The sequence below is a fragment of the Schistosoma mansoni genome, chromosome W (genome assembly GCF_000237925.1).
Source record: "Schistosoma mansoni strain Puerto Rico chromosome W, complete genome".
NCBI classification, from domain to species: Eukaryota; Metazoa; Platyhelminthes; class Trematoda; order Strigeidida; family Schistosomatidae; genus Schistosoma; species Schistosoma mansoni.
Window position 1 is genome coordinate 1151588 of NC_031502.1, and position 12332 is coordinate 1163919.

Sequence of the window (12332 nt, forward strand, 5' to 3'; positions counted from 1 at the left end):
CCTAATATAATTTTACTAAGACTTAACAAGATAATATTTTCTTCTGTATTTTGTTACTTTAATTTTTAACTTTGCAAATTTTGTGCAATTTCTGATTGATATGGTCTCATAAAACACTAATCCGCATTTATGTACTACTCAGATGTGATCAGTGATGCCCATGTGACCTTGGAGAGAATTTATTCTTAAGAAAAATGTCATCCATCAATAAGTTTGATTAGTGTAGATCCTGCTCTTCTGCCTAACAAATATTTTCTTCGTCCGGGGTTTGGGAATAAGAAAACTCATAGAAATATCTTATCTTGATGCCTTAGTTCTTGTGAGTCTTGTTAATAGTGCATCCACAAAATCTGTCAGTTAGTGATAATCCATAAGATAGTATGTAGTTGTATTTAAGCAGTATTATTGATTCCAGGACTTTCGAAAATATTTCGATTTTCGTCTTCAGAATGTCCGTGAGGGTGGCTATTGCTGTCCTTTTGATCCTATCTAAATGGCTAAAGTACACTTAGACGTATTGAATACTGAACACCAAACAACATTTGGTCAGTCTACATGCTATTTTGTTATGATAATAAGCTTGGCTCAATTAATCCTCAACTTTATTATTGTAACCTTGGTTTCTATGCTTATGAAGTGCGTCCAGTTTATTTGTCTATCAAAATTCTTTTTTTGAATACCATGTTCACAAGAGTATTCTCGCTTTTCTCCACCGTTGTCATTGTTGAGATGAAGTAGAATTATCGATTCTTCACAACTTAAAACCTGTCGACTTGATATTCATATTATTTGGCGATCGAATCTTGTGTAGTAGGGATCGTAGTTGATTGTGTGGATACATTTTACTTCATTCTATAAACAGTGTCCCTCGTTTGGGATAATCCGTTGACTTTATTAGCTCGTAGAATATGCTGACCTCTAGTAGTATGAACAGTCAACTGCTTCTTAAACATACCTGACATGTATTAGTACATTTCTTGTGTAGGGCAACTTACTGTCGCTTATATTTACATAAAAGAAGAAAGGCTCTTAATTCGTACTGCTCTGAAAGTGTACGATAGTGTTTGAAATTTATCACTCCTATTCCGGTACATTTTACGTACTTACTTACGCCTATTACTCCCAATGGACCATAGGCCGCCGACCAGCGTTCTCCAACCCACTCTGTCCTGGGCTTTCCTTTCTAGTTCTATCCAATTGTTATTCATTCTTCTCATGTCCATCTCCATTTCTCGGCGTAATGTTTTCTTTGGTCTTTCACTTCTCCTTTGGCCTTCAGGATTCCATGTGGGGGCTTGCTTTGTGACGCAGTTGGGTGCTTTCCTCAATGTGTGTCATATCCCCTTCCAGCGCTTCTTCCTGATTTCATCCTCCGCTGGAATCTGGTTTGTCCTCTCCCACAGTAGATTGTTGCTGATAGTGTCTGGCCAATGGATCTGAAGTATTTGCGTAGACAACTGTCAACAAACACTTGTATCTTCTGGATGATGGCTTTCGTAGATCTCCAAGTTTCCGCCTCATACAGTAGAACCGTCTTGACATTTGGATGACTCTCCCGGTCTCCCACATTGTGCGAACATTCCATGTACCTAAACTACTGGTTGTCAGAAGAGGCATCAGCCTCGTGATTTTCAAAGGAACTCGGCTTTCACCATGAGACGTCATAACTCTTCTAAATGAAGACCTGACTCCTAGAGCAGAGTTAACTACGAAGAGTCAATGTATTGCATTTGATGGCATTTAATTTATTAGTATTAGTGTTTTAGTCTTATTCACCTCGTTAATTTAGTCATGTGGTCAGTAGATCATGCGAGCTTCCACAATAATAAACCTACAGTCAACACCAGGGATTAAGATGAGTAATCCTAGGTATTTTTCAATATTCAAATTTATAACTCATTTGATAATATGAATAAAATACAACACATGCACAACCATAAATAATACGTTCTTAGCACACAATTGGGACATTTTTAAGAACAAAGTAAGATAACTATCATTTATGGATCGAAAAAAATCTAGGGACAATTAGTGTCAAAAAACAACTGTTTTTAGCAGGTAGTCATTTCACGAACTATACAAACTCAACGAAGATTAGATACCCAAGTTTCATATTGATCTATTGTCCCTCATTAACGCAATGCTATAAGTCTGAATAGGTATCAAATACAGTCATTCAGAAAACGACTGCCAGATGACAACACAACTTGATATTGTAACAGGAACTAAGTGAACTAGTAAATCTCCTAATTACTACGGTTGTGAATTGATTTCATGTATAACTAAACTTGATACATGAACGAGATACTAGACAAAAGAAGCCTACCAATAAGAGAACTGTCTTCCAGATTATTCTAAATTCTTTACATATGATTCTAATGAAAGTTTTGTACTAGCATTACTCGGCTAGATTTGCACATATTGAATCCTGATAATTAAGAACCAGTAACTCATAGTTTTTTCAACCAACGGAATATTCAATGCTCGATGAAAGGTCAGATTCAATGCAATGAGTCGAATGTTCCAGTGAATGAAAGTAAACTTGTTTTCATATCGATTTCGTCCTGGGGAATACGTAAGGTAAAGCCACAGTATTTAGTCAGTCAGCAACAACGTAGGACTTCGTACGTACATCAGTTCAAGTTGCCATTCCACATCAGCACAGAGATACAACTGTTGATTCAAATCCCATAGTTGTAGAGGTAGTAAAAGTACAAGCAGTAATCGAAAAGATTAGGGTTTAAAGATGTTATCCAAGGCCACAGTATTAACGACAAGCCTACATTCACAAGTGATATATAATTGGATGTTGTTAGAGCAAATATAGTTCATAGATCTAACGTTTGTGTGAAATAGGATAATAATTAGAATTGGATGTGAATCCTATTTCAAACCGGCAAACAGTTCAATGCTTTACTAATTTAGAGTTTAGAATCTCGATAACTAAGTGCTATGATTAGCTAACTAAGCAAACGACGGACTCGTGATCTACGTCCCACGTTCTCACTCCTGTATACTAAATTTATAACAATACTGGGACACTGTTGTATATTTTTAATACAATCATTGTACAAAAGTGTGTCGAAAAATGAAAACATTGGCAACAGAACTATGATAATGTTCAGACAATATTATTATATACAAAAAAGTAATCCATGAAGAATTGTGATTGCTAGTGGTGATAGCGTGGATAAGAAGTTCCCGGATGTCCCATATGACCAGGTGGAAGATTTCTCATTGGCTGTTGTTGTTGCTGAAATAAAAGAAAAAAACAGCCATAAGTGATGTCGAATTTATTTATTTAAACACATAAATATTGGTACAAAGGGGGCACCAAATATATATGTGCCACACAATTTTCATTTGATTTGTGTGAGGGCTATGATACTGCCCGGGTGCCCAGACCGAAGCAGTTAGATAGAAAGAGACTTTATGGAAGTGTTCAGGGACACAGTTCTCCATGATCAATATTGAGGAATTACTGGGAAATTCAGCTTACAGCTTTTAATACTATGGATCAACAAACAATGAACAACACATGGACGATTAGATAACAAATAAACCTCATGTATTCAATAGTATTGTCTTTGTAGAATTGTGAGTGTGCTGAGGGAAAAAAACTGAGTCAGTGATATCGACTTAGTAAACTTTAATATAAGAAATTTTAGTTACGAGACTGAATATTCATCAACTGAGATAGGAATGTCGTGTATTACCTACAAATGAGTGCATTCTCTGAAATTTGCTTGGCAAAATAATATTCTCTGCTCATTCATTGCAGATAGGTGTAGTATTTATGATGAAGACCTTCGACAGATCGTGATTCATGATATGACTAACAGTCGATTACAAAAGCCCAGATTTATTTACATAGAAAATATACATATATTTATACAGTTAGATAATAAAACATCCGAAACAAATATGTAACAACGAACAACCACAAATTACCAGATTCGCATAACCTGAAGTGGTAGTAGTAGTAGTAATATTAGATAACTGCTGAGACTGTCCTGTTATACTGGGCTTATTTGTGTTTGTATGTAAGATTCCACTACTGTTAACAGTTGTAGATGTTGACGTTGTCGAGGCGGATGGTAATGGTGGTGGTGCAATCGATGTGTCATTATTCCCCTGGGATAACCGGACACGCTTATTAGATGGTATGTCATCATTATTATTCTACAAGGAAATAAACATTTATGGTGAAAACAAGTTTATCACATTCGTCGATATACATATGCATAAAATAACCTAGGCTAATTAACTATATTTCATGGTGAATATGAAATTGGACGACAGATTCGTAGTCAAAGCATTATGCTTTCAATTGACTTCAAATTTAAACTTTAGTTTAACTCTTTCGGTATAGCTGAAACCGCGTAGTACAGTACGACTATTATTCAATCCAACTGATGGTAACTGTTTTGTTTTCGACATGATTGAAATTTAACAATCGTAAATACTGATTGGGATTTTGAAGCTAGTCATGAATTAGCAAACAATTACAGTTTAATTGAATAGTTCGTTGGTTCCAAATCTGAGGCTTCAAAGTATCGTGAATGCCAAGAGGTTTGAGAGTTTAGGGTTCGATCCCGTGAAGCGTCATAAGTGTGTGCAGCCAAAAAGTCTCATATTGAGGAGTGTGCTACATATACGGACAGATATAAGAAGCATGTATCACGAACTGGAAGTAGAATTCTTACTATCATAAGAGGAAAATGAGGAGAAGAGAAAGCAGAACAGAAAACAACTGAAATAAATACGGGAATTGAAGAATGATGTAGTTTGTAAAGGACAACTCAAGGAAGATGTGAGAATACTGTATTTAATGCACTGTTTTCATATTTTACGAAGACAGTATGTAACCCCCTGCCTAAGTCTCCGTTCATTACACTGCTAGGACTATGTATGCTACTTATTTCAACATAAGTAGTGTATCACATCAACCTGGCGGCGTTGGCTGTAGCAGGTGCTGTCGACGGAGAGGAGCAATGGAACGTATGGCTGCTGGGTGGACATCGGATTTTGATGGCCCGGTCGGTTGACGCACCATAGACTCGACATTTTGGCGAGGAGAGTGACATAGACTGCAGTAAAGAAAGCGGCACGGCTGGCAGAACAACCGCAAGGTTTTTAATTGTGGTCTAACTTAGATCATTTCATGAGTTCAATTGATCTTACTTTAATTATTAACCGTTATACAGTAGATTTTTTACATGATAAGAAATAAACAAAAAGAAACCAACATATATCAACCGATACAGACCTGTTGATGAATTAATTGCCTTGTATGGGGATTAGATTGACCAGAGTTCATATGTTGTTGCTGTTGCTGTGTATTCAGTGGAGGTGGTTGTCCATTTGTTCTCTGTTGTTGTTGGGGCAATGGCAATTGAGGTTGTGGAGCATTATTTCCACGCTGTTGCTGTTGTTGAGACTGTTGTTGAGACTGTTGCTGAGATTGATGTGGATGTGTAGTATGCATTCCACTGCCACCAGTAGGATGTGCTGTAGTTTGTCTTCCTCCAGTAGCGTTTTGTTGTTGTGCAGTTTGTGTGACATTCTTATCTGCACCAGTTTGTTTATCGTCAGAATCATCATCAGAGATAAATTCTCGTTTAGGATAAGGTATAGGTAAATTTCCAAAAACACTATAATATTTGATAAAAACAAAGCAATAACAAACTGAAATGATAATATAAAATGTATGGAATATACCTAGCAGTCAAATTTAGGATTCGAGGTTCACCTTACTAGGGACTCGTCAGCTGGATGTTTAGCGCTCAACAGTTGATGTCCACTTCAGTACTGGATGCCTACATGCCAACTAAGACTCATCTAAATATTAACAACCGGACAATTCAAACCATTAGGAATTCAGTTAAAATTCCTGCTCGTTGCACAAGTGAGTGGTTATTTGAACCCAGTAAGTAGATAAGTGGATAACGCGATGGCGTTTTGAGAGAACGGTAGTGGGTTTGAGTCCCAGAGTGAAAATCAACTTCGCAATGCAGGTACATCCAGTCGATGAGTCCCAAATCAGACGAAACACTGGTCCTAGATTCCATTCCTAGCCAGATTCGATCTATTCTATATCAACTTATGTTAAAATGACCATATTGAGACAATGTGCACAAGATGCCCATATCCCAACCAAGGCTGAACGGATTTCAGTCAAAAATATCAACAACGGGATAATTTAAACCAATTCAAATTAGACTAAAATAACAATACACAAACTTGTTATGATAATTGCCTAGAAAAGAATACATAACACAATTATGGAATAAGGTAGGATATTTAGCAACAACGACTATACCATGTACAACAGCTTTGCTGTCTTTTAGTCACAGCCACTACAAAAGATGAATCTTGTTAAGAGTGACTGGAAGAGACTAAGATTTATATCGAAGGTAATACAGTTATATATAAATTTAATGATCAATAGTGAAAGAGTTTTATCAACTGGTTCGGTCGTATCAGGGCATTTGAGGGCTCAAAGTATGTAAATTCTAATTGTAGAATAAAAATTTATTGTAAAGAAAAAAACTCACTCATTATTTGGTTTTTCACCTTCTTTGAAATAAGAATCCTCCATGGCTTCAGCAGCAGATAAACGTTTAACAGGATCCATAGTTAACAAACGTCTGAGCTTAGAGAATGTAAATATGATCAAAAAATTATTACAAATTCTTATCAAAATGGGGGTTCATGGAGATTGTAGAAATTTTTTAATAGTTGAATTTATGAGTCGATTTAAGCTAGACTGCCATCGATACCGGCTCAGTGATCTAAAGGTTAAACGTTCGCGCGCGATATCGAAGGTCCTGGGTTTGAGTCCTGTGTGTGAGATCATGGATACGCACCGCTCAGGAGTCTCACACTAGGAAGAAACGGCTGTACAGTGCTTCAAGATTTCCAATCGTAGTTTAGCTTAAATTGACTCATGAATTTAACTATTAAATTATTAAAGATTTCCTGATCTCATGTTAGAATGAAGATGTATTATTATCCCTTTCATTTATTTTTTTCACAGTGAAAGTATAGCTATTCAGTAAATTTTATTGATACAGACAAAGAACTTATTTGAGTTAGAGGTAATGCTTAGAAATGTAGAGTAAACATCTTAGAAATGTTACCAATAGTGTCTAGAAAAATTGTTTACATCTGATTTTTATTTTCAAACTACTAATTTCCATAGTAAAAGTATTTAATGTTCTGTTGTTAGAAGTAATGAGGAAGAATCTTTGGACTAAATCTACTATTCTGGGATTTAAGCTGACAATTTCATCTTTCTGTGTTAACAGGGTATGGCAACTTGAACTGCAGTACATATGTACCAGGTTTTACGTTGTGACTGACTGAAATATTATGCTGGTTGATGCTCGTCTGTAAAGTCCATCTACAATATATATTAATAGATATAAATAGTGAGGGTCTAATCAAACCATACCGTAGGATTTTCTGAACACTAATTGTTTGAACAATGAATAACAATCTTCTTCATCTAAAACCACGTCTTTAGGTGACAAGTTTAAGTCATTGAAAATCAGCAAAACAACTTTTTCCATAAGTCGTTTCTATTTTACAGTCACTTATCACTGAGGGAAATTTTGGCGAAAGAAACTGTAGCAGTCTTGACTGTGATTATTTTAACTGTATAGAATGAACCGGTGAAACACCATCTGTAGATCGTTATGTTTGGCAGAAAACATATGTGGCTACAGATAAGTACAACGGTGAAGGAAGCTGACTGAATTAAACAGATGAATGGGTTACGTGACAGAGCAATGTCAAGCTCCTATCTTAAATCCGGAACCGTAAGTAAATCGGTCTTAGAATTCTGTTTGGTAAATGCCAGTATTCTGGTGGTGAATATGGAACAAGTATCAATTGTAGGATAAAAAACTATATCCACGTATAAAGTATGGAACGCATTTAATACCCTAAATGTAGTGAAAACGTCCAAATTTCTCTAAGGAGACCTAGTACATGCCTGAATATACACTAATAAAAAGTGAACCACAATGACAAGCGAATTGAAGCTATGTATGTCATAAAATACTGTGAAAGCATATGATATCATCTTATTGTGGTTAAACAAATGAAAAATGAGTTGAAGAAAGTTTTCAACGTTCAATAACTGAATTTCATTCCAAGCGATACGCCGTGAAATACACTTGTTTTACTTCAAAAGAACAAGTAAATTTACGATGGGAAGTTGCTTTCACAGGTGTCTGCTAGATTCGAATGAAAAGAGGTCAAGGTAGCTAAATCACCAATCCAAATAATACTAATAATACACATCAAATAAGGTTACAATTAATAAAATTGTAAAATAACTTACCAAAGCTAATTCCCTTTCATCCACTTTGAATTTTTTCTCTTCAAAATAACCTTCCAGTGAATATTTACCATAAGTTTTTTTACTTATGGAATCACGTAATAATTGATGATAGTCTGGCATTTTTTTCATATCAACCCAAGCATCATCTGAATTGATCAGAAATAAAAATAACAAAGAAGCAGATACTTTGATTATACATCAAAGTGATTTCTTTTGTAACAGCAGAAATAACAACAATGGATTGCTCTCCCTAGCAAACAAATAATCAATAGACACTATTCATCACAGATTCGTCTTATCTGTGACGTCATTAAAAGTTAGGAGAAACGGAAAAACCGTTTCGTTCTATTATGAGACTACCTAGCTGTGTACGCCCTCGAGCACGACATGGAGTGTTTCGAACAATAAGCTACAACTTCACAAAACCAATGTCCAGTGTAGTTTGGCTTTAAGTTATTGTCCAACTGAAGTCAGTTCTTTGTGAAAAATTACATCTCAAAAAAGGTTCAAAAACAAAGAATCGGTAAATCAGAAGTTTGTATTTCAAAGGTCGTACTACGCTGTGGCATATCACTTGATCACTAGTGTTTCGCCAAATAATAACTTACATACCTGGTGGATATCCCATTACACGAAAAATACGTTCCAGTTGTTCTTTGTGATATGGTGTACTTGTTTTAATATCTTCTTGACGACAATGAAATATAGGTTCATATGTGAGTAATTCTGCAAAAATACATCCAATAGCCCATATATCAATAGCTTTTGTATAATGCCTAGCTCCCAGCAGCAGTTCTGGTGCACGATACCAAAATGTCACAACAACTGGATCCAAATCAGCTAATGGCTTCAGTGGTTGATAAAATAGACGGGCAAAACCTAAATCACCTATTTTAACTCGACCTCGATCAGGACCTTCACCCATAACTAAGATGTTTGCAGGTTTCTAGACAAAAATCAAAAAGACAATTATATTACTAAGCAAGTAACGAAAATAGGAATGTTAAACAGACAGACATCATAGTAGCTCGAATGGGGGTTCATTCAAGTTGCCATACTGAATCAGCACGATGCGAAAACAAAATAAATCAAAATAATGTAGTAGAAATGATAAAAAGGGAAATTAATCCTGGAAATATGGTTCGCAAAGAGAATGAAAAGGCAAGTATAAATGAGTACTGAAATTTAAGACTGAGAGGAAGATAAAGAGTGAATGAACTGACGATATTGTGAATGACTCTGAGCCATATAACTCAACGTGTCCAACCACTGATAGCGGTTATCATGCGGACTTTTCACACTAAGTAAGGTGCAACCACCATTTTGGTTCAGATCAACTGTCAGTCAGATGATAAACCGTCAGAGTTATTCGCTCTGCTCACTTTACTTAACTTTAGAGATAACGCTTCCGTTTCCAGACTTTTCAAGGACTGATCTCTTTAACAGAAGATTAACTTAAAATACACAAATAACAGCCCTACTTAGTGGAGACGCAGAAAAAAGAAAGAATTCTTCTGATTATCTTAAGCAATGATTGAAGAGTGTTCGAGTTACTTCCTCTATATACAAAATTTTGTTTTGGTGGTGCTCTCTATCAGTGCTTGGACTGATGATAGGGAGTAGTAGAGCGCGGCGACTATCTCACTTATTTTGAAAGTCTCACTAGCCCTGATGAGTTTAATTCTCCTGTGGAGTAGGCAAGATGTCCGTCAGCCAATCGAAGAACAAGTATACTGAGCAGCATTTCGTTCCATTGTAATATATGGCTGTGAAACGTGGTATTTAAAAATATATGATATTCGCAGGTTACTTGTACTTGAAAAAAGATGGTTTGGAACTATTACTGGCGTATGTTGGGGACACGGAATGAACAATACTGAAGGAGTAGTAGGTGAAGATTGTAAGTTATGAATCTTCATCGAATGAGGTAGTTGAGATATGTACTACGTAAGTTCAGCGATCGCCTAGCTCGACAATGTCCGCTGATGTGGGAGTAGATTGAAATAAAGCTATAAGTGGCAAAACCAAAAAGTAGCATCAGTTCATTGAGTGAGTGAATGTTAGACGGAAATGCGTTAGCAAGTGCTGAATGCCTGGTTAGTGTCCACACGATTGTCGTAATAATGATTAGAGACGTCCTATGATATGCCTCAGAATCAGTCGCCATGACGCAGGCGAATTCCACTGCCTTTCTTTTTAAGCTTAGATTGGACATGACCCAACCACCACTTACGCTCATTCAAGTTCACAGGTTTAACGACCAAATAATCTCACTTCTTACAACCGGGTAGTTTCACAACAGTAGAGCAATACAACAAAGACAATCACCTGTGTTCTACATTTACAGTTTGTTACCAACGGCTATTTCTCATTGGTAGTGCAGTGTGAAATGACGAACCGTTTAATGATGGGAGGCCAAACTCTTTACGGTGACATTGGAAAGAAAATATATTCACAAAATGTCCTTGAACCCTCTAACATTTCTTTAGACTTGGAAAAAAACAAAAGTATCATTAAAACATACCAAATCTCGATGTAAAATCCAATTGTCATGTAAATAATGGATTCCATTTAATATTTGATACATTAAACTTTTGACCATATTGCCATAGACTTGAACTGTACTTTTATTTGCTTTAGTTGTTCTATGAAATTTTATAATATGCCAAAGATCATGTTCTGCAAAGTCAAATAGCAGCCATACCCGCCTAGTTGTATGATTCAGAAAAACTCGTTGTAGGGTAATTACATTTGGATGCTTCAACTCACGAAGAAGCTAAACATGATACATACAAATTGTTTGTTAGTGTATTATAATTGAACTTACAGCTATTTCTCGGCACGCAGACATAGATAAACCAGTACCTTCAATTTGTTTTAACGCATAATCTCTACTGTCTGTACCATCTTTAAGTTTAGCTTTATAAACACTTCCATATGTTCCACGACCAACTTTACATCCTTCAAAATCAAAAAGATCTTCTACTTTCTCACGAATTTCATTTAGTTTTCGTTTGAATTCCGCATCCACCATGTTATATTTCCAATGCAAATCCGACAAGCTACGAGAAAACATAAGCAGTTTAAAATTATTGACTAGCAGTAAATGAATATACAAAACTGAGAGCAACACTTAATTTATGAAGGGGAAATAATGCTTCCTGTTAATCCAAACTAACATAGTTATTGTGTTAAGGCACAACGACGGTAATTCAATTTGTGTCAATATCTTGAAATATTCACTTCAGTGGTTTAAAGTATACTGCGAATGTCAAACCAAAGAATCCCAAGTCGCACACTATTTACCGGTGGTAGGGCTAGGTGAAAAAAGCAGAGGTAGTCAATTTATAACATAGCCCCATGGTGTCACATAAAGCCACCTAAGATTGATAGCTATTGGTTTACTACAACTTACTGGTTGGAGTTCAGAAAATAATGCGACTTGGTGAATCGAGACATTGTCCGACATGACTCAGAATAAATCAATAGCGATTCCGTCGTAGTCCTTTATATTCGTTGCAGAAGGGGTAATTCTATTAACTGAAGTCATGTGGTTATATTTTTAACTGCACTTTATTTCCCCTCTATCTACAATAGTACCTTTTAGTTATGTGAACGCCATGTTTTGGTCCCTAATCGTACTAGAATTTGTTGAGTAGGTTAATAAAACAGAAGACGCCTGGTAAATTACCTAAAATGTTTAATACTAGTAATTACCTGTCGAAAGACTTGTTCACGTACGAGTTTTCTTCTAATCTTATCTCTTCTAAAAAACCCGATAAGAAGGTGTAAGACTGATCATGGAAATTAAGTCATCTGGGGAAACTGAAAACATGGAAAGTAATTTAGGGTGAGTCAGGATCAAATGAAGAGTGATAATTAAATCTGTCGAAAAATAATGGATTGAGAAAACCAATTTGTAGGATATACAAGAAGAATATATACGTAGTTGATGGATAATCACCACAACCAAATGTAGGTG

General features: G+C 35.9%; 1 protein-coding gene across 1 annotated transcript; it reads right to left on the reverse strand.

The window, feature by feature from the left end:
* Positions 1-3105: 3105 nt before the first annotated feature.
* On the reverse strand, positions 3106-11409 carry Smp_156990 (serine/threonine kinase). The gene is made up of 8 exons (XM_018799878.1): positions 11178-11409; positions 10875-11126; positions 8963-9296; positions 8351-8496; positions 6558-6655; positions 5270-5654; positions 3952-4182; positions 3106-3253 (listed from the first exon to the last, which is right to left on the reverse strand). The coding sequence occupies exons 1-8, from the start codon at positions 11382-11384 to the stop codon at positions 3173-3175; spliced, it is 1734 nt and encodes a 577-aa protein (XP_018653747.1). The 5' UTR covers positions 11385-11409; the 3' UTR covers positions 3106-3172.
* Between the last annotated feature and the right edge of the window lie 923 nt (positions 11410-12332).